This window comes from Sander lucioperca, chromosome 4, assembly GCF_008315115.2.
Source record: "Sander lucioperca isolate FBNREF2018 chromosome 4, SLUC_FBN_1.2, whole genome shotgun sequence".
NCBI classification, from domain to species: Eukaryota; Metazoa; Chordata; class Actinopteri; order Perciformes; family Percidae; genus Sander; species Sander lucioperca.
The window spans coordinates 42,767,932-42,791,602 of NC_050176.1; the positions used below are offsets into that span (position 1 = coordinate 42,767,932).

Consider the following 23,671-nt stretch of genomic DNA (forward strand, 5'->3'; position numbering starts at 1 on the left):
TTCCAGTGTTGCTCCTCCTCTTACCTCAGCTCTGTGGTTTGTTAACTTCCTCTTATTTACACGGTTATTGTGAACTACCAGGGTGTTGTCTGGTTGATATGGAGCAAAGGTCATGCTATAACTAATGATTGATTATGTGTGTTGAAACATTAATGTACCTCAGCTTTATTTTAACCAGAAGAGTTTAGTTTATAGTTTATTGGACACAAAGAGAGAGACGTCACACACATCTACAACGTTGCATCAAATCATACAATAAATAAAATATGTATCATCAACAAGACAATCAGAATATCAAGAAATAAAATATATACTTACACATTAACTATAGGTCTTTTCACACATTGAAAGTAACATTGGGGAGTTAAAAATATCATCAAAGATAAAGAGAATTACTTTCTGTTTGCTCTCATGTTGTATGTAAAGTCTTTTGCTGGATTCATTCATTCATCCACACAGTTTACATGAATGAAGATTGAAAATAAAGGTTTTTAAAGATCTGCCTCTGTAGCAGCACAGCCCGGTCTCATGGCAGTTTGTGTAAATGTCACGTTATTTGAATGTATTGATTCGTGTTCACAGGGACGTTTTTCTCGGGGGTTTTTTCGTGGTGGCCAGCACGAAAATGTAAAGTAATGTATTTTAATGGGAAGCATATTTCGTGTCCACAGCACGAAAATGTTAGGGAGTAATATAAAAAGCCGAAAATCCGCGTAGGGAGGTTGGTCGGGGTCAAACAACACAGGACTTTCACCAGGCAAGTTGGGATCGCGTCCCGCGTGTGGCGCTTTGTTTCCCGGGGATGGCGTCTTTTGTCCCGCGTGTGGGGCTTTGTTTCCCGGGGATCGCGTGGCGTTTTGTCCCGTGTGTTATTGTGGCGCGACCCCGTCCCCCGCGGCCGTCTCCCAGCGCGTAAGGCGCCCTTTCCCCGTTGGGTTTCTCCTAAACCAAACCTCCGCCATCCCGTTATTGTGGCGTGTCCCCAGCAGGCCGCCTTGCGGCCGCTTCCCAACATATGGACCATCATTTTCGGGCGTATCCTAGCCGTCTCCCGGCGTTTATTGTGGCGCGTCCCCAGCGGGCCGCCTCGCGGCCACTTCCCAACTTATGAACCGTGATTTTTCGGGCGTATCCCAGCCATCTCTTGGCGTCCTTTCCCCGAAAAAATAACGTGACATTTACACGTAAAAAACGAGAAAAACGTCCCCGTGAACACGAATCAATAGATTCAAGATTCAAGATTCACCCTCATTGATATTAGTTTGATTTACTGTAGTATGTTGTATTAGACGTCATTAGTTTTAGCAGGTGTACCTAATAAACTGGCAACTGAGTTTATTTCTCAAAAGACGAACACAACATGTGAGTTAATTCTACCAGTTCACCAGATTTCTTTGTTTCAGGGATTTTTCAGAAATAAACTTCTGTTAAAACAAGACGAGAATCAAGAAAATGAGACTTCCATAAAGTTCTTGAAACAAGCAGTGGCGTTTTTATATCTAAAAAAATTGTGGGGCACAATTTCACAAGATGGGCTACATACCAGTAAAACTAGAATACTCTGTATCTCACTCTGTTAACATGTCAACAAACCACATGGCTCCACAAAACAGACAGCGTTGTAACGTGAACACATAGTGCGATGAGGCTACCAGCGCCAGTTGTTTAGCCGTCAGTAGGTGACTGCAAGCCCGGCTACAGGCCCCGCCAGATCACGGTGCTTTTAGGGGCCATGGTAGTAACGTTAGAATTTAGCCTGAAAAAGGTAACGTCATGCGGCGATGCATACAGATTCATTATATGACAACCGAGTGTACACTCGTCACCATCTAACGCAGTTATTATCAATCGATCCAACACAACATGATCAACATACGGACCAGCACCACAAAGGCAGGATGATAAAATGTGTTTTCACTCACCAAGGCTGAGGGCTCTCTAAGAGAAAGTTCACGCGGCGGTTCTTCCTCCGGGCAAACTTGACTTCTTTTGTAAGCTGACCACTTCACGTTAAACCGTGGTTACTTTTATCAGCAGTTTGACTGATGATGGTATCCCGAGGTTGGTGGGCACCAAGGCCTTTTAATTCCTACCTAAGTTTCTCCTCCAAAGTGTTCAAACCTCTGCTCGAGTATAAAATCCACATCATTTTTCAGAGTTAGCTAGTGACGATAACACAATCTCCCCCTCTTCACTCGTCTTGCCGACTTTTGGCGCTGCACCAGAGAGCCAATCATATCTGAGATATGAAATTACGCTGTTGTGGGGCTATGGGCCGTCAGCCCCACTGGCCATCAAATTTGTGTGATTGACATTAAACACACTAACACTCTGAGCATGCGTATTAATCATTTCCCATGTACAATGCACATTGCATTGTGTGAGAGGGGCTAGCCCCACTCTGACACATTCAGGCTGCCGTAGTCTACCGAGAACACGGGAGAACGCAGTCTGAAGCAGCAAGGCAGGGGCAGAATGTGAAATAAAAATCCTACCGCAAATTATATGCAATTTAGGAAGATGTTATATTCATAGAAAATAATAAATTATAGATAATAATAATCTTGAATTATTTATCAATAACATAACATTTGTTTGCATTTCTTTCTGTTGACAAGAGGCTGTGCCCCCACCACATCAGAGGAGCAAGAGCCTCAGATTGGTTTTAGCTTTTAGAAAATATAGTCAAAATGTTGAAAATTTTACACATTATCCTCGACATTTAGACTTTATTCTCCATATTTCAACGTTATCCCTAAAATATTTGGACCCTACTCTCGAAATTATATTTAGACTTTCAGTCAAATTGTTTTTCAACATTTCGACTTCATTCTCAAAATGAAAAAAAAAAAACTTTTGCCTGGCACTAATACTGCAGGTACACCTTTATAATCAACCTAAAATAAACTAAGATCATCCTCGACTCTCGATCAATCTGCATCCTAACAAACGTTATGTGGATGATATCCATTTAAACCTCTGTTAAAGCCACAGACATTTGTTATGACTTCCAGAAGGATTCTGTTTTCTAAAGACACCAAATATGTCAAGATGAAGTTTGATTCAGTTTGCAAAGAATTGCTGCACATTTACTCATATGATAATGAAAGGAATAAAGTGTAAATCAGTCACCACAGGAAACAGATTCTGTAGAAAATAAGATGTAAAATATATGAATATGTACATTTGTTCCCTTTATTGAAAATAAATCAATGATTTGAAATGACCTAAAATGAGATCAGTGATTAGTTTACTCTGACAGGAGAGATGATCAGAGGGGCAGAGTTTTTACCATCGTCATTGTCATAGGGACTGAAGTATGGGAAGAGTTTCTCAGTGAAGGAGCAGCCAGTAAAGGAGTAGATAAGAGCTGCAGCATCTACGTCATAAAAGGACACCAGACCCTCATAATCCACCAACACCCCCACCTTCTGAGGTGGAGACTTCAGAGAGAGACGGACTGGAGGATCATCATTAGCTTCATACTCATTTCCATTTCTCAACCATATCGTCCAGTAACCTTTCTGTGGGATCAGTGTGATTAGTCCCTTCCTGTTGATCGACTCTCTGGCCACTCCTAAATCCCAATCAGTCTTTCCTTTAACTTGAACCTCAAAGTAAAATCTGCCTGAAGTGAAACTCTGTTTTCCTAAAACATTAAAATAACAGGAAAATCTCTCTGGGTTGTCTGGGACATTATTCCATACATCACCAGGATTCACTTGTTTCCCATCATCAGACAGAATGAGATTAGGATATGCTGTATCAGGATCAAGAGTTACATCCACTGCATACTGCTGGACCCTCTTCAGCTCAGACTCGGCGAGCAGCTTCTTTATCTCTTCACTGAGTGTCTCCTCCAGCTAAACCACAGCTTTCACCACAGTCCCCATATATGTGTTGGGACCGTTGAGGAGGTTAAACATAATCTTTTTCAAGCAAAGGGTTTTCAGCCAACATGTGACTCAAAGACAAAAGACCCAGAGACCATGTGGTCTTTCAGACAAAGGATCTTGGCCTACGGTAAAGTCCACATCCCTTGCTCCAAACTCCTAAATGAAGAAAGGAGCTAAGAAGAGTAAAATGGCGTCAGGGAGGGGCCTGCAGATAAGGTTTGACACCTTCAGCTTCACTTTGACTCTCCCATTGGTTCAGAGGTACCCTAAAAACAGCAGGGAGCCAGGTCTGGTGGCCTGAGCTATAAATAACCTCTTCACCCCCCACTTCTCGTCTTTTGCCCTGTGACTTTGGTCACTACAGCATGACACACAGAAATCTCAGCATTCCACCTCAACTCCAGTTGACGACAGGTCAGCACGACAAGTTTGTGCTAAAACTTCCATTTTTGAAACAAAGTGGATTTAATTTCGGTGCTGGGAGCACCGTGGATCCTCTGAAACCACTCGCCAGTGTTTTCATATCTGCAGGAGAAGGAAACAACGTTTTTCTTCTCAAGTCGACTCTAGCTCCCTTCCTTCTGCTCTTTTTGGAAGGAAAGCTTCCTCTGATCTGCTGACGAGCAGACACGGACCCCCATTTCTTTCGTGGAAACCTACGGACAAACGGACTGAACACACAGTAAGAAGGCTTACGTCTGGGCAGAGATAGTGTGTTTTATTGAGTAATTTGCTATTGCTGCTACTTTGTGTTACCATTAATGTGATCTGATTAATACAGCGCTACTGCTGCGCGTGTAATGTATTAATCTAGGATTGTGACCGCTGAGTCAAATCTATTCTGTGAATGTACTCTGATCACGGTGCATTGTTGATATGTTGTGTTGAATATAATGTAGCTAGCTCGTTCAGGCTGTAAATGCTACTTTCTGCTTCTCCCACTGCTGAGGAGTTTTAGGTGCTGTACACCGGAGTGGGTATAATGAACGTCCCCTCAGTCAGACGAAATTCTCAGAGTCTGCACCTAATTCCACTTTAGTCCAGACATGAGTTGACTGAGAGGGTTGGTCATTATCGGTAACCAAGATCCAAGTAAAAATATATCTCTTTCTCTAACTTTTCTCTCACACACACATATATGAACACATAGCTAGTTACATACACGTGCTAAGGTGAACAGCTGGCCAACAGCTAGTCACGTAGCTAGCTACAGAATGCACACTGCTTAACAACTGCGCTCCTCAGGGTGTCCCTTTTGTGTCAACCACACGGTAGCCTGAAGGAGCTAACGGCTAATCTTGGGCCTAGCCTAGCAATACCGCCCTCTTTGGGTGAAACAGTTTTGTGCAGCTCACAGGAGTAGCCATTTTTGTAGTCTTTGGTTAGACTACACCTCGTCACCCCCCCTACTCTTTCACACTCACTCTCTCACACCCATACACACACACACACACACACACACACACACACATAGAGGGTCTCCCACATGCTGGTTTGTTTTTGCTTTGTTTTGTTGTACTTAAAATAAACGTATATTGGTTTTAATTGATCAAAGGATTATTGATTGGCCATTGATAATTTTGAAGTTAATAAATTCTACTATACTTTAATTAGCAGTTGTTTGTGATTATTTGTGTATTATTGTATTAACTGCTGGTTAAACACAGGTCAGTGCTCAGATTTCACCCTTCCACTGACAATGAGACTATTCCACAGTTCAATATTGGCCCCTGAAGTTTCAGGGTGGTGCCCCGTTTTGATTGTTTGTTGATTTGATAAAGTTATTAATAACCATATTCATAACTTTATTAATATTGATAAGCATCTTTGATAATATGCCAATAATTGGATCTGTACCCCTACGAGTACCCAACAAATAGAACAGCTAGAACAGTCTGGTAAGTTCAGAAAATTACATCACTTTACTGTAATGCAGCCTTTAAAACCAGTAGAAGACAACACTTATGTCATATCACAATATTACGATATCCAAAATCTAAGACGATATCTAGTCTCATATCACGATATCGATATAATATCAATATATTGCCCAGCCTTATTCCGTTTCATGTCCCAAAACCCAGATGTTGCTTTTTACTGTTGGTAATTGCCATTTTAGAGCTTGTTTAGTTCTAACCATCAGGGAGGTGGCTTTTACGTTTCATAAACCCAGCTGTATTTTGTTACTGTGTTTTTGAGTTCGTGTTCACTGTGATGACTGTCATTAAAGGCTTGACATCACTAAAGGCCCTGACACACCAAGCCAACAGCCTCCGACTGCTGCAGACGATGGCCTCCCGTGGCGTCGTCTCTCGTCGGCCCTCGTTGCCTTTGTCTTGTCCACAAATCTAGCACTGGAACACACCATACAGACTACAGCTGACGACCCCATACCAGCAGGCAGTGGTAATCTATTCATCATTCAACAAGGGAAACCGGATACCTTTGCCATGATACCCACAACATACAGCGTCTGCTCTAGCAGCGGCAGAACCAAACAGAGCCTACGGTCCCTCTGCTTCACTCCCCGCCGGGAAGACAGCGGTACCGGGAGATGGCTAACTGGACTGTGCCTCTCCCGGGCTGTCATCTGTTCTCTCGGCAAAGAAGTCTCCCTACAGTGTGAGCGGAGCGGGGTTGGAGTGGAGCAACCGAACAGCCGGCTGCTGGCTCATTGGCTAACGTTAGCTTGCTAATTTGACCCACCCAACATGGCTTCATCATACACCTGTTACCAAAAATTAGCGAAACTAAAATCACATACCTGGCAACAAATAATTACGTATATCTCGTTTTATGTTATATCTTATGGACATAATGGGCAAAACTAGTTATTCTAATAGTTTGAGCCTGCGTGTTTTTAGAAGGAACATTCAAACGTAATTTTTGACCAGTTTTGACACTTCTATGTGTATCGGATTGATCAGATGAGATGAAAAATGAAAGGAGCCTTGGGTGTGCGTGTCACAGTCGTTTGTTTTCCTCATTCTTGTTTCCAAGCTGACCAGCCAATCAGATGAATTGGCTGTTCAGCCGACGGCCACCGACGCTAATTCAACATGTTGAATCGGTGTTGGTGGAACAGCCGTCGGACACACCGCACAGACTAGGCCAACGGTTGATAATTAACAAGTAGGTTAGGTCAGTAAACTTTCCAAGTAGCTTGCCTAACATATGGGATTAATATATTATGTTTGTATATAAATAAACTAACGGAGTCGCTGACAGCAATTTACTGCGCAATGGGTGGAGAGAATTAGCATTTCCTAAGATGGCGTGAGAATGCCCCGTCCTACTCTGCCTCTGATTGGCTTGTTCTGGTTTTCTAACCCTAACCAATCTCACTCCTCATGCCTTAACTAAGCAAATCTAACCAACAAGTACGTCAATCAGAAAAGAAACCGCTGGCCCAAGCCTACTGTGTGAAAGATTATTCATGTGTAACAACAGGCTGAACTTAATCATTGCTTTCCTAACTTTGTAAAACAAAATGTAACAAATAAATAAATACATTTAATATTGTCGCAGAGGCTCAATACATTTAGTTTGACGACTATTGTAGACTAATTTAGATTAAAGAACAGCACTGCTAAAAAAGCTCTGCTTACTTCATAACACACACATTTCATTTCCTTCTGCGGCTTCACATTAAAAGCCTTCCACTGGTTATCTGGTGGAAAGCTTTTATTGTGAAACAGCCAGAGGAAGCAGGATGTAGGACGCGATCAGTAAATAGCCCCCCCCCCATCCCCCCTCTCACTCACCTTTTTGTAAATGGACTCTTTTTATAAAAACAACACTGTTAATTGAACATTGCGAAGACTGTTCTCTTTGTTATGTAGACTAACAGTTCCCTAAGCATGATGGGATGTTGAAAACTAATCTTACAACAAGGCACCATTTGGTGCTTCATTTACATTTGTGTATCCATTAGTAAGATCTTTGATGTGATGAAATACTGATGTCTTTTAGATCCAATAAGGTAAGGTAAGTGTCCTGCTATGAACAGTAACAGACCTTTTAGATATAATAAGGTAAGGTAAGTGTCCTGCTATGAACAGTAACAGACCTTTTCACAGTTGTAAACCAACATTCTAAACAAGTGACCAGGCTGTTGCCTAGCAATGGAAGCTAAACCCAAACCACAGAGATGCAGTTCCAAGTAGCCTAACTAAAATCCTGACAACTGATTAAAAAAGTGGGCTACTGTGAACAAACCAGTGGTGTAGTCTACGTGATACGCAGGTATACGCAGTATACCCACCAGGGGCGTAGCACCAAATTCTGGCCCTGTAGAAAGGCCCCTCCACAGCTATTCATTCTAGCATCTTTGTGGGCCCTCCTCACATGAGGGCCCTGGGTACTCAGTCCCCTCCCCCAAATGCAGATTCTGGCCAATATACAGTACAGTATACCCACTACAATACACAGACTACACCACTGGGATAAACAGTCATCTATTGTTACCAATTTCACATGAGAGGAAGAGTGTGACTTGCTGCCTGAGTAGAGCTGAAGTTTAGTGTCCATCCTGTTGTGGAAAGTGTAAATATGATCAGCTGGAACGTTACTTACCACCGGGGTTTTGGCGGAGACTCTGAGCGGTCTGCACTGCGGTGTGTTCAGGTACACAACCAGACGCTGGACAGCTGCACGTCCTCTTTAAACGTTAAAGTTGTATTCCTGTTGGGAGTCCAAAGCGAGTGTGTATCCAGTGTGTGTAGAAGATAAAGCATTTTCCAAATGGCACAACAGACCTTTTCACAGTTGTAAACAAACATTCTAAACGTGTGGCCAGGCTGTTGCCTAGCAACGGAAGCTAAACCCAAACCACAGAGATGCAGTTCAAAGTAGTCTAACTAAAACCAGAATTATAAAATCAAAGACACACAAACACACACACACACACACCAATAACTCAACGGTGCATCTCCCCTAATGATATTATGAATTAATAAACTGCTTTGTGAACTTAAACCCACATTATAAGTTATTCTCACTTCATATTTGTGCCTAAATATTATTCTATAAATCTGTCAAATGCATGCAGACTGACTGAGAGACTGAGACAAAACCTCTTCTTTTAATTCATTTATTAAAGGGATAACCAGGGAATCATCTCATTTATAGACAATAATACAGAAAATACTAAACACACACATACACAACACTCCCAAGCCGTATTACTCCAACACCGGAAATATGTTTATTTACTTTTATGCAGAAAAAACATCTTTGTACATCAAATTCTGACCCCAAAATGAAAGACTGTATTTATTTGAAGGCCATGGCAGGAACAGCAGACACTAGAATACAACAGGGAACAAGTTGTAGATGATGGCTCTGTTTGATTTAGCCTGGGTTAGACAAGTGGGATAAACTTTATTTGAGTTGGTTCAGCTTCTTGGACACGATTACAGGACAGGATGATGAAAGGCTCGGTTGGTAGGATGAATTTAAGGTTGTTCAAATCATTTCTGATTGGATATTTGGGTTGTATATTAGAGCATTGGGACAGCTGTTTGTGACTGTTATATATATGATGAATATGATTCAATAGTTTGAGTTATGGAGGAGCAGATCAGAGTAAACTTCTTCCTACTCCTTTTCAGTTATTTATTCACGTTTATGAGACATACAGTATATTTTGAATTGTCATCAGTGTTTTTCGTCTTCACATAGGCTAAATAAAGGTATTTACACTGTAAATTGGTATATATATATATATATATATATATACACATAAACAGTACAGTATACCCACTACAATACATTAGACTACACCACTGGTATTATATAAATGTAAAACTGCCCAGGCATGGTGCCTGAGAACTTCAAGCCGTGCATTTGACAAATTACCATTTTGTAAATACACAACACTCCTATTACATGAACCTTGGCATTCCTGGCTCACTATGATAACGTTATAGCATAGCAGTAATAATATAATAAGCCAAAGCTTTCTATTTCATACAGTTGTCGAAAAGAAATATGTTAAATATCACTTTGGTAAGTGAGAAAAATTTGTTTTTAGCTAACTGTACTTACACCACAGGCCCTTGTGTGAGCAGTAACGTGCACATTTGCTGCGCACCCAAAGGAAAAAATGTCGACCAGATTCCATTAAGTATTCTTGCACTCTAAAGTTTGTTTTGATGAAGGGAAAGTTAACAAAAACATAATGACTGACTGGGACCTTTACCTACATGGAAGAGATGACCTTGTCAATTCGGCATACAGTGAAATTGCCTGAATATCTGTTTACACAACTGTTTGCCCTGTAATTCCAGAGTCCTTCCACCTAATAACTCAGCTGTACATAGCTTTACGTGTTGAGAGTTGAAAGCAAATAAATAATAATGCAAACACTGCTTCTTCTAATTAAATTATATGCCGAATTATTAATTGGTCTTTATTATTTCAGAAAATGTATTCAGTCAACTTCTTTGACATTTGTGCTTTAACATTTCAGACCAAATCCTCTTTAATTGTCACATATTGTAATGGAGTTTGGCGTGACGTTTTCTCCAGACAAGAGAACAGCAGATATCGGCTGTAGGGACTCCTGTATAAAGCCTAGCTCACAATAACAGTATTCTGGCGCCATGTTAGATACATTTTATTAATGTGGTGTAAACTAAATGTGTCAGTAATTAGCTTGAAAGCTACGGTTTGCTGCAGCACAACTAGCTAGCTGGAGGTCCCCGTTAATCCCCGGGCTAAAGAACGGTAGCTAAATTACCTCTGGTGGGAAACACGGTGGTGTTCTGTTGTTCCTGTTGTTCTTTTTATTCACACTCAACTCGTGAATCACCCGAGAGAACACACACTAATGAAACGTCATGTTGCTGTATACTTTGTGTAGACAACACCATGTAAATTCCATGTTAATCGGATGATCTGTGTCACATACAACTAACTTATGATAAATTCTACATCTGCCCTACCGTGTCATGCACTTTGGGTCCAGAATCCTTTTCCTGCCTCAGCACTCGGCTAACCGTGACAGAAGTGTTTTACCTTGCACCGAGCTGTACACAAAGAAGCCCATTAAAGTTGGCCGGACAAGCTGAAACACACTACTCTGATAAAACAGCTCAGAATATGTCCACACCCTGTTGTGTAGACCAGTTTTTATTAAAGAACAGCACTGTTGTATGTTATCCAAATGCTACCTATTTATATTCCATCCAAAATATTTACAAAAATACACAGTGCGGTAGGTGTATTTCTGTGGAATAATAAAAGGCCAAGGATGGAACTTCGAAAGCTTCAACTACCAATCAAAAAAGGAGGACTTGGCATCCCAAATTTTAAATTTTATCATTGGGCCGCACAATTAAAATTTATGGCAGAGTGGATTAAAAAAAGCCATTACTGCTTTCCAGATTTAGAAGGTATAGGTCTGGATGTGGTTCAATTAGAACACCTTCTGTTTATATGCTTCACAAAAGTATATACCAAGATTAAGCACAACTATATACTGAAAAATATCTGTAGATCTCTCAGTGCCGTTTGTAAATATTTTGGGCTTGACAAATACTCATTGTTGGCTCCTATTGCTAATAATCCATATTTTAGACATACCTGTATTGATGCTGGCTTTAATGAGTGGAGAGAAGCTGGTATCATAAGAATATTAGATGTTTATGCAGATAATGCACTCAAATCTTACCAACAATTACAGTATGAGTTTAATATCTCTCAAGTCCACTTTTTTCAATATCTACAAATAAGAAGCTATCTTAGTTCTATTGAATACTATAAACAAGATGGGAAAATAAATTTGCTTGATAGCATTTTTTTAAAGGCAGCTGCATTGAAAAGTAAAACAATGACATATATTTATGACCAAATTATAGCAAATGATAAAGGTTTAATAAATATCAAACAAAGTTGGGAACTTGACTTTGGTGTTACACTGGAAGACCAGATATGGAACAAAGTATTAAACCATGCTAGACAAATAACTAAATCAAACAAATCATATGAAATACAATATAAAATTATTAATAAGTTGCATGTGACTCCTTTAACTCGAAGTAAGTACGACACATGTACAAAATTTTGTCTTAAATGTAAAAAGGATACAGGAACCTATTTCCACTTAATATGGTCCTGTCCTTTAATTGCATCATTCTGGTCTTCGGTTGTTCATGAAATTGAAAAATCTTTTGGGATTAAAGTGCCACTGGATCCCAGCCTGTGTATCCTTGGCATAAATAACTGTGTGCCGGAAACAAAAATAATGTCCATAATGCTATATGCTGCTCGCCTTTCCATTCTTCATGTTTGGATTAAAGAACACTCTCCTACTTTAACTCTTTGGCGTGAAAAACTTTTGTCACTGCTACCATATGAAAGAAGGCATAATGTACTGGTTGGAACTCTGGATACGTTTGTAAATGACTGGTCTCCCCTCAAAGATTATTTTAGCCATGAATGGCAAGCAATAACATGTATTAATATGGATTGAGAAGAAGAAATCCCCCCAAATAATGTATTTAAATATGGTCTACGGTCTGTATAAAACCTGAGAATGTGTATATATATATATATATATATATATATATATATATATATATGTATATATATATATATATATATATATATATATATATATGTATATATGCGATGCTTGATACTTGTGTATACATGAAGTACAAAATTTACACTGCTAACTAACTAAATGTAGACGTAGTAGACCTGTAAGAACTATTTATTTGTTATTATTTGCTGTGCTTTTTTTTCTTTTTCTTTTTTCTTCCCTTTCTGCTCTTTTGTTTTTCTATGTTTATGGTAAGAAGAAAAATGTGAAAATAAACAATTTAAAAAAAAAAAGAACAGCACTGCTAACAAAGCTCTGCTTACTGTACATTTCCTCCAGCTGCTTCACATTAAAAGCCTTCCACTGGTTCTCTGGTGGAAAGCTTTTATTGTGAAACAGCCAGAGGAAATAGAGAAAGTAGTGTGTAGGAGGCGATCAGTAACCAGTTCCTAAAGTCCTGAGAACTGACACAGAGAGACTGTTTAAAGCTGTTAAAGTGGACTACTGTATAGTGGGCCTGCAGACAAACAGCCATAGTTATATTGTTACAAATTTCACAAGAAATTAAAAGAGAGGAACTTCCTTTGTGAGTAGAGCTGAAGTTTAGTGTTAATCCTGGTTGTTGAAAGTGTAAATCTGATCAGCTGTACTCACCAGTGTTTGGCAGAGACTCTGCTGTGTTGTTGAGAAAGACCTGGGGCCTGTTTCACAAAACCAAGATAAGGGATTAAGCCGGGATTTATCAGTTATCCTGGATGATTTAAGCCTTGACTCGGTTTCACGAAAGTGGAGGCACATAAATCACCATGGAGATTTATTCTGTACAGCTAGCCTGCTCCCGACCAGGCTAACAGCCAGGATTTATTCAATCCTGGATGTTAGTGATCACCCAGCAGTGGTTTTACCCTATTGTTATCAGCCTGGATTAAAATACAACAGGTGCATATTGCTGTTCATTTAAGTATTGTTATTATTTAAAGTTTTAAATTATAATTATTCACGTGACAGCCATTGTTACTGTTATATTGCTGTATGAAGACTGCTGTTCATATTGTTGTTAGAAGTTTGATGAATATATTATGACAGTTGTTGAGATAATTAGAAAAGGCTGATAACATTTCAAATGTGTTTTAAATGAAGTCTGTTACTAAGGGCAATACATACAATGCTGTACATTTCTATAGTTGACCAATGCCCCTTGAATTATTTTAGTTGATTCATTTTTTTTAATTCTTTAACAATAAGGATCATGTTTGTTCCTCTTCCATGTGCATTGTATTTGGCATTCTTAGCACACAAATTGTGTTGTCCAGTAAACTGGGACTATAATTTGGGAGGATTGCATAATTTAAAGAACATATCCTAATTGTACAATCCTCCTTAGTTATAGTCTTAGTTTACTGGACCAGTAACTATCTAGTGATGTAGGCTACTGGACATTCATGTAACAACAGGGAGAGGACACCTCAATGGTTTTTGACCTTATATTTAGCTGGGGGGGAAATAACTGATGAATATACTCTGTTCCATTCATGTTTACAGTGTGCATGGAATGTATAATTTAATTATCTTTATAGTTAGATTTTAGAGTCCAATTTCTTCAGTGTCTTTATTTTCTATGTTCATATATACAAGGGTGCAAGGAATATAATATGTAGAGAAGGAAACTCGTCCTCTATAAAAAATAAAAAAAAAACGCGAGAAAAAGCATGGCTGATAATAGCGGACCGACTGAATGATAGTCTAAAAATATACATTTATCAACTACTGCTCTTAACTGAAACCATTCACTGAGTCACTGTCATTTGCAAAAACGAACAGTTGTACACTTTGCATTAAAAGCGAGCAGTGGAAGTTAATATGACTTAGGAAATTTATATTTTAGCCCATTAAAGAGAGAGGGAGGAACAGAGTGAAAGAGATATTTACGCATCATACTCTAGCGTTGTAGAAAATTGATCTTCATGGTAAATTTCCTGAGTAACATTATCTTCTGCTCACTTTTAAGGCAAAGAGTACAACTGTTAATTTGTACAAATGATTAGTAGCCTAATCCTTGAATGGAATGATTATGACGGTTTCAATTCAGAGCAGTGGTCAGTTAATGTACATTAAGGCTGCTTACGTTTCAGTCATTCAGTCAGTCCGTGATCGTCTGCTACGCTTTCTCTCGCCGTTTCATTACAGCGGCCGTGTTTCTTTTCTTTTTATACAAATAATGTGTTTCACGTGATCATACTTCCACAAGAAGCTGCTGCTCACTCTGTATAAAGTATGAACAATGCGTATTCTCCATTTTGGCATCAGTAAATCTGTGATCGACCTCGTGGTCTTTTGAGGAAAGCCGTGGACGCTCATCTATCTGAATTACTTCAGCCTGGCTCGACCTAGTCGCTCCTCCTCAGCCTGGCCTAGTCTCTCCTCCTCAGTCTGACCTAGTCTCTCCTCCTCAGCCTGACCTAGTCTCTCCTCCTCAGCCTGACTTGGCCTTCGTGAAACGCACCAAGCCAGGATGCACAGATTAGACTAGGTCAAGCCTCGCTTTATCAGTTATCCTGGATTTATATATTCTGCTTTTGTGAAACAGGCCCCAGATGAAGTCAGTTTGAGTTTTCTTTCAGAGAGAAACAGAGTCTTGTCTCTACTGCAGCGTGGCTGACAAACTTAACTTTCATTTCTGGAGTGTGACGTATCTCTCCTCTTTCCAGTGTTGCTCCTCCTCTTACTGCAGCTCTGTTTGATTTGTTTCCTCCCTCTCATGTGCACTCTTATTGTGAAATACCAGGGTGTTGTCTGGTTGATATGGAGCAAAGGTCATGCTATAACTAACGTTGTATTAAGTCCTGAAACTTTAATGTGCCTCAGCTTTACTTCAACCAAAAGAGTTTAGTTTATAGATTATTGGACACAAAGAGAGAGAGATTACACAAATCTGCAACATGTCAATGATAACACAATAAAGTCCAACACTTGTTTCCATTGTGGATCTTGATGTAAAGACAACAAACTACCATCAGATCATACAACAAAAACAATATGTATCATCAACAAGACAATCACTACATCGAGAAATAAAATATATTCTTACAAATTAACTATTGGCCTTTGCACACATAGAATATGTAACATTGGGGAGATTTAAAAAAAATCTGCTCTCATGAGTTTGCTCTCATATTGTATGCAAAGTGTTTTATGGATATTCATTCATTCATCAGCAGAGTTTACATGAATGAAGATTGAAAATAAATGGAGAGACAGTTGTTTTTTTAACTTATGCCTTTGTAGCAGAATTATAGTATTTTATATAGTAAAAAGTGATGTAGTGTGTAAGTTAAGACTGTTTTAGATATGTTACTTCTGTTAGGGTTAGGAAACATGCCGTTCAACCAGGAAACCATAGCAACACGCTGCACACAGTGTTAAGATTGAACGAGCCCCTGGCTTCTCTGTTCAGTGTTTGGAGTTCAGGTCACTGCTCACTCAAGGCTGGTGTTCAACAGCTGGTTTATTTTACAGTTCTTATCTTACAATCACATAGTTACAGATTTCTTTGACTTATTTCCCATTAACCATTTCACTACCACTATTCACAAAACAAAACTTTCTAACAGTAATTAAACAAATCACTTTTTAGACAAATTATCACACATTAGCTGTGTTTGAAACCACTCCCCCATTCACTCACTCACTATTCCCTATATAGTGTTTATTAAATAGTGAAATATATCGGGAACGACCAAACCAGATTTCAGACACTACACTGAAAACACATCGTTGTGTCAGTAGATGTGCTGGTTGTTTGTGTGATGGAGACGGTGTCAGGGTTTTGGTATTTTGTGGTGTGTCTTATTTTTGTAGTTTGTTTCTGTTCTGTATTTTGCTTGTTTCCTGTTTTACTTTGATAATCTGTTCTCTGTCTTGTCTTGTCTTGTTTTACTATCGGTTTTCCCGCTCTTGTGATTACCTGATGTTTTCCACCTGTTTCCCAGCCCTTGTGTCACCTGCCTCTTGTTTCCTCGTTACCCTGTGTATTTAGTCTTTGTCTTCCCCTTGTCATGTGTTGGATCATTGTTTGATGTTGCGTGTTTTGTGTCTGGTGTTTGTTCCTGTCAGCACGTCGTAGCCTGTTCGGTTTAATCTGCCTGCTCCATTTTTGGACCGCCTTTGGTTTGTTCTGTTTTTGTGTTAAATAAATCCTCGTGCTCATTACTCCTCGCCTGCTCTCTGCATTTGGGTCCACCAGTCTCTCTCTACACGTGACAGACGGGCGCGCCCAGCAACAAACCTAAATTAAAATACTTCTAATACGTCTCTGAAACAAAGTGAGCACTCAGAAGAATAGTAAAATGTTGTATGTTATATTTGTTGCATGTTACATTTCCACTGTTTAGAAACCAAAGCCAGCTCCATTTTTCCTTTTCAGTTTTCACGGTGACTCCTTCCCCCTTTCCTCCAGGAAAACATGACCACATTGCATTGTGGGATACAGGAGTAACATGTAGGGTACATCATATGGGGGCAACGATAACCTCATGAGATCAAGGAGATGATGAGATGCAGGCAGTGCAGTTGTTTTTCACCGACTGCGAGACCCAGGCGCACCCAGGGCATGCTGGGAAACGCCTAGCTCTCACTAAATCAAAAGTGCTGATTGGCTCTTAGTTTGACTAGGGTTCTGACAACAAACGACACGTGTTGTAAAATACTCTTTTTCTGTGTAATTTAAAATAATGAAACATTATTTTGTAGACTATAAGTCTCATGTTGTGCATTAAGAGGTTTCATCCTGTGTGGTTGATCATGATAAAGATGATTCAGCACTGATCAAAATGAGCCATTACAAAATGCATTGCAATGCAGAAATAAATAAGAACAAACTAAATACAACTGCCACACACACACACACACACTATATATATATATATATATATATATATATATATATATATATATATATATAGTCAATTATAATGTAATATTTTTAGTTCAAGAATCCCACAGGTTAGAATATCAGATTCTCTTGACCACGGTTATATTTATGTAAACTAAACATTAAATTATTATAAAAAATAGATGGTTTCTTTGTTACAAGAATGTAACAATACAAATAATGAATAAAGTAATCTGTTTTTCACAGATAACCAACCTAAACATTTGTGAATTGCAACATTTGTTCCAACGTATCCATACCTGAGAGTTATACGTGCTGCTGTGTTTTCTACAATTTGCATTTTTGTTATTTTTTCTTGAGTTGTATTAGGCCATACTGCTGAACAATAGTGAATATTAGACAATATTAAATATTGAATCACCACTTTGGTTGAGCTTTGTGACAAACATGGTGCAGATCTTTTAATAACAGGAACACCATTTCCCATCTTATCAACCATCTTATTTATGTTTTGTCCATGACAATGTACTATCTAAAATAACTCCCAGAGGTTTTGGTCTCTTGGACCTGTTCAACAGTTAGATCATTTATGCAAATCTTCAGCTCAGATTGATTATGAAGATGATCTAAACCTAATATTCTTTTCATCTTTAAAAGATTAAAGCCCAATTTATGGTCCTGTGTAAGATCTATGTAGTGGGTACATGTGTAGGTACGTGTTGATAGCTGTAGTCTGATGTGCACCTTAAACAAATGTAACTACATGTTGTGGCGACACAGACCACAATAACTGTGATATGGATATTTCTTGCAGATATCTGCAAGAAATATCTAGTCTAACTATTAAATGTTAAGACAACTTTCCATATGAGACCAATAAGGGAACAAACTAAGAGGAGGTAGATCTTTCAACATTGTTCCTGATATTTTGACCTGTTTTCAATATTGCAAATTTTGACTTCATCCTAGTCATGGATTTTTGTTTATTGCAATTTTTTCAATTAATATTTATTCTTTTTCTTATGCCTGACATAAATACTGAAAGTTCAACTTTAGTCTCGACATTATGAATGTTTTCGATATAAATAAAGATCATCCTCGACTGAAATACGACTTGTGTGTAAACCAGCTTTTCTGTTCAGTGTTTGATGCTCAAGTCACTGCTAACTCAGTCCTTGTGTTCAACAACTGCTTTATTTTACAGTTTTTATTCTACAATCACATAATTACAGATTTCTTTGATTCATAAACCATCGTACAGAATTCATGAAACAAATTAATGTGCAAAGAATTGCTGCACATTTAACCATATGATAATAAATGGAATAAAGTGTAAATCGGATTCTGTAGAAAATAAGATGTAAAATACATGAAGAAGTACATTTTTTCCCTTGATTGAAAATAAATCAATACCTGAAAGGAGATCAGTGATTACTTTCCTCTGACAGGAGAGATGATCAGAGGGGCAGAGTTTTTACCACCATCATTATGACAGGGACAGAAGTATGGGAAGAGTTTCTCAGTGAAGGAGCAGCCAGTAAAGGAGTAGATAAGAACTGCAGCATCTACGTCATAAAAGGAGACCAGACCCTCCTCATAATCCACAAACACCCCCACCTTTTGAGGAGGAGACTTTAGAGAGAGGACTGAAGGATTAGCAAGAGCGTAGAACTTATGTCTATTATTCAAACACATCGTCCAGTAGCCATCCTCAGGACTCAGTATGACGCTTCCCTTCCTGTCGATCGACTCTCTGGCCACTCCTAAAGTCCATTTAGTCTTTCCTTTACCTTGAACCTCAAAGTAAAATCTGCCTGAAGAGAAACTCTGTTTTCCTAAAACACTAGGACACTTAGAAAATCTCTCTGGGTTGTCTGGGAGATTCTTCATCACATCACCAAGATTCACTTGTTTCCCATCATCAGACAGGATGAGTTCAGGATGTGCTGTATCAGGATCAAGAGTCACATCCACTGCATACTGCTGGACCCTCTTCAGCTCAGACTCAGCGAGCTGCTTCTTCATCTCTTCACTGAGTGTCTCCTCAGCAGTCATAACTACACACATTGAGAGAAAGAAAATACATGTAATTAAAAAGACAATTTTTTATTATTTATTTAAAAAGAAATGTGTGCATTTGTGCACGTTATGGAGCTGTGTGTGTGTGTGTGTGTGTGTGTGCGCAGAATATGAGGGCGTGCCCTGACAGTACCTAGGTAAGGACTACTAGCCAGTCAGAAGCAGAGTATGAGGGCGTGCCCTGACAGTACCTAGGTAAGGACTACTAGCCAGTCAGAAGCAGAGTATGAGGACGTGCCCTGACAGTACCTAGGTAAGGACTACTAGCCAGTCAGAAGCAGAGTATGAGGACGTGCCCTGACAGTACCTAGGTAAGGACTACTAGCCAGTCAGAAGCAGAGTATGAGGGCGTGCCCTGACAGTACCTAGGTAAGGACTACTAGCCAGTCAGAAGCAGAGTATGAGGACGTGCCCTGACAGTACCTAGGTAAGGACTACTAGCCAGTCAGAAGCAGAGTATGAGGACGTGCCCTGACAGTACCTAGGTAAGGACTACTAGCCAGTCAGAAGCAGAGTATGAGGGCGTGCCCTGACAGTACGTAGGTAAGGACTACTAGCCACTCAGAAGCAGCGTGCTGAAGCACGGAAGGGAGAGGGAGGGGACGGGATGAGGAGGAGGGAGGGGCGAGCTAGTCTCAATTTTGTTTGAAAATACTTTGAACGTCAACAAGAAGTAACGTCACCCAACATCGCTTGGAGCACCTTTAAGAGTCAAAACTCTGCAACAGCTCAAATCATGTCAACGTTAACACTTTACTTTCTCTTCTTCATCCCCTGTGGGATAAAAGGCTGCAAAGAGATCTCTCCATCGCATTTAATCCTTGGCAACACGCTTCGCATCTGCCCATGACAGCATCTTGTCCAGCAGCTCCTCCAACTTTTAGAAACACCAGCTAGCTTGAAAAAACTTGAAAAAATAATAATCTCTACAAAAACTATTTCTTTAAGTGACAGGGACCGTTGAGCACCTCATTGTTTGTGTAACAAGAAACAAGTGTGATGACTGTTATCTTAAGTAAATCATATGATTGTGAAGTTGTTAGGGTTGTGTTATATTTCCTGTTTTATTTTGGTAACCTGTTGGCCCCCTCCCTGCTCATTTGCCCCTGAGTTTAATGTCCTCTGTTCTGTTCAGTCCTTGTCATGTCATCATTGTTGTCGAGTGTAACTGCTTGTTCTTGTTTTCTACGTACCCCTTTGGTTTGGACCTTTTGATGCCATACTGGAGTCAATTTACTTCAATTCAATTTTATTTTCTAGTATCAAATCATAATAGGAGTTATCTCAGGACACTTTACAGATCCACACTATAATTTACAAAGACCCAACAATTCCAGTGATACCCCCATGAGCAAGCACTTAGTGTGACAATGGCAAGGAAAAACTCCCTTTTTGGGAGAAACCTGGGACAGACCCAGGCTCTTGGTAGGCGGTGTCTGACGGTACCGGGTGGGGGTGTCCAGTCCATTTACTACTTTTGGAATTTCTACCTCGTTTGGATTCTTAAAGACTCACGTAAGCCGGGATTATTTGCTGTTATAATGAATTCTACACCTGCATCTGCCCTATTGTGTCGTGCACTTTGGGTCCAGAATCCTTTTCCTGCCTCAGCACTCGGCCAGCTCTGACAGAAGTCTTTTAACTTGCACCGAGCTGTGCACAAACAAGCCCATTAAAGTTGGCCGGACAAGCTGAAGCGCTACTCTGATAAAACAGCACAGAATATGTTCACATCCTGTTGTGTAGACCAGTTTTTATTAAAGAACAGCACTGCTAACAAAGCTCTGCTTACTGTACATTTCCTCCAGCTGCTTCACATTAAAAGCCTTCCACTGGTTCTCTGCTGGAAAGCTTTTATTGTGAAACAGCCAGAGGAAATAGAGAAAGTAGTGTGTAGGAGGTGATCAGTAACCAGTTCCTAATGTCCTGAGAACTGACACAGAGAGACTGTTTAAAGCTGTTAAAGTGGGCTACTGTATAGTGGGCCTGCAGACAAACAGCCATAGTTATATTGTTACATATTTCACAAATAATTAAAAGAGTGGAACTTCCTTTGTGAGTAGAGCTGAAGTTTAGTGTTAATCCTGGTTGTTGAAAGTGTAAATCTGATCAGCTGTACTCACCAGTGTTTGGCAGAGACTCTGCTGTGTTGTTGAGAAAGACCTGATGAAGTCAGTTTGAGTTTTCTTTCAGAGAGAAACAGAGTCTTGTCTCTACTGCAGCGTGGCTGACACTCTGACAAACTTAACTTTCATTTCTGGAGTGTGACGTTGTATCTCTCCTCTTTCCAGTGTTGCTCCTCCTCTTACTGCAGCTCTATTGTTTGTTTCCTCCCTCTCATGTGCACTCTTATTGTGAAATACCAGGGTGTTGTCTGGTTGATATGGAGCAATGGTCATGCTATAACTAATGATTTATTATGTGTGTTGAAACGTTAATGTGCCTCAGCTTTATTTTAACCAGAAGAGTTTAGTTTATAGTTTATTGGACACAAAGAGAGAGACGTCACACACATCTGCAACGTTGCATCAAATCGTACAACAAATATAATATGTATCATCAACAAGACATCAGTTTCAGAATATCAAGAAATAAAATATATACTTACACAGTAACTATAGGTATTTTCACACATTGAATATGTAACATTGGGGAGTTAAAAATATCATCAAAGATAAAGAGAGTTACTTCCTGTTTGCTCTCATGTTGTATGTAAAGTGTTTTGCTGGATTCATTCATTCATCCACACAGTTTACATGAATGAAGATTGAAAATAAAGGTTTTTAAACATCTGCCTCTGTAGCAGCAATATAGTATTTTATATTGTAATAGAAGTGATATAATGTAATGTGTGAAATAAGAATGTTTTAGATATGTTACTATAGTTCTGACCTGTTTCTGTCATGACTGCAGCATCTTGAGTTTTTCCTGTGTTTTGCTTTTGCTCTAACCTGAAGTCTTTTTTTTCTGAATTTCCTGAACACATCCCTGTTGATTCTCCAACCACTCACACCTGCTGCTATCTTCACACCCGGTCCTGATTATCACCTCTGCACCATATAAGCCGTGACCAGACATCCATTCCCTGCCGGATCGTTAGCGTAACCAGTATGTTTAGCTCTCGTATCAAGCTTCTAGTTTTGGAACGTCTTTTTGCCGTCTTGTCTCTTTGCCTGTCTCTAATCTGCCGCCTGTTCCTCTGTCTGCAGTTAATCACCTGGATTGTCACTCACACCTGCCTGGCTGTCAACTTCACAGTTGCATTCTTGGATCTGCACAAACCCTCCAGCCTTCCTGTTTCACCCACTGCTGACCATCTGGATTTACCCACTTCAATATTCAGATTCCAAATAAATACTCACCTTGTTATTCCAACTTACCTTGTCCTGGTCTGCTTTGGGGTTCCGGCACTGGACAAATCGTGATAGTTTCTGTTATTTAGTCTACCTGAGAGATGGTGCTCTCTCTTTCTGGAGACAGATGGTGGAGACTTCATCATGACGAGTCCAATTTCAGATTAAATACAGCTTTTTTCAATATTGCACACACACAACATTGAAGGAGGTAACCATGTGTACACACACAAATGCATGTACTCAGAGTGTCTCTAAGATCATGTGATTGACATACATTTTATACTTTCTGGGGCCGCCCACCAGGAAACCCCATCTGGAAACCCTTACATGATCTCATCATAACAACTGTGTTATTCACATATTCTGCAAAACACAAACTTCATGTAGGCCTCACCAAAGGTCATAGGTTAACTGTGCCTAAACTTGTTATTCACTATAGAATGACAAAACATAACACGTCTTGACAGCTGTTCGATCAGGGCCTCTTCTGTATGTTATTCTCTTATATGTCAACATCTGGAACGGATCCAGCTTCTCACAAAGCTCACGAAGAGGCCTCATTACATCATTCTGGCCTTTTACCTAGATCTCAATATACATTACAGAATTTGAAATATGAAATTACATTTGGTTTGATTATATCACCTATCACTATCCTCTAGGTTTGGGTACTGAACCCGGTACTTTTACCGGTACTGACCGAATCATGTCGGTAGTACCGACATGATTCGGTATTGTATTGAGTATTGGTTCACGTAAAATCAAACTGTGCAAACTATGTCGGCTCTGCAGTTTGGTTGAAGAGGCTGGAGCACATTAGACAAGGCGAGGTGCTATAACTGCTAAAACTACAACTAAACTGTCATTAAAGCAAAGCATTATTTGTTTTTGTGTATTCATC

The 23,671-nt window shown here is 39.6% G+C and overlaps 2 protein-coding genes and 1 long non-coding RNA gene across 6 annotated transcripts in view; 1 reads left to right on the forward strand and 2 right to left on the reverse strand.

The window, feature by feature from the left end:
* LOC118494901 overlaps window positions 1–23,671 on the forward strand; it is a 63,929-nt gene that overhangs the window by 26,158 nt on the left and 14,100 nt on the right. The gene's annotated exons all lie outside the window — the stretch shown is intronic.
* Window positions 1–23,671, reverse strand: part of LOC116050949 (E3 ubiquitin-protein ligase TRIM21-like) — a 130,525-nt gene that overhangs the window by 6,626 nt on the left and 100,228 nt on the right. The window lies entirely within an intron of this gene.
* On the reverse strand, window positions 3,071–21,744 carry LOC116050962 (E3 ubiquitin-protein ligase TRIM21-like). 2 transcript variants are annotated; one of them, XM_036000589.1, is made up of 3 exons: window positions 21,538–21,744; window positions 19,126–19,392; window positions 3,071–3,604 (listed from the first exon to the last, which is right to left on the reverse strand). In XM_036000589.1, exons 2-3 carry the CDS (start codon window positions 19,388–19,390, stop codon window positions 3,246–3,248), a joined length of 624 nt encoding a protein of 207 aa, XP_035856482.1. In that variant the 5' UTR covers window positions 19,391–19,392; window positions 21,538–21,744; the 3' UTR covers window positions 3,071–3,245. The 2 variants fall into 2 exon arrangements, with proteins under 2 accessions (XP_035856482.1, XP_031157048.1); XM_031301188.2 differs by having other exon boundaries at window positions 3,071–3,628; window positions 19,150–19,392; window positions 21,538–21,742.

Excerpts from the sequence above, each read along its gene's own strand:
- LOC116050962 (XM_036000589.1), bottom strand. The coding sequence starts at position 19,390 with ATGACTGCTGAGGAGACACTCAGTGAAGAGATGAAGAAGCAGCTCGCT. Across the intron at positions 3,605-19,125 it reads ATTTTACTTTGAGGTTCAAG|TTAAAGGAAAGACTGATTGG; the intron begins GTAAAGGAAAGA and ends TTGAGGTTCAAG.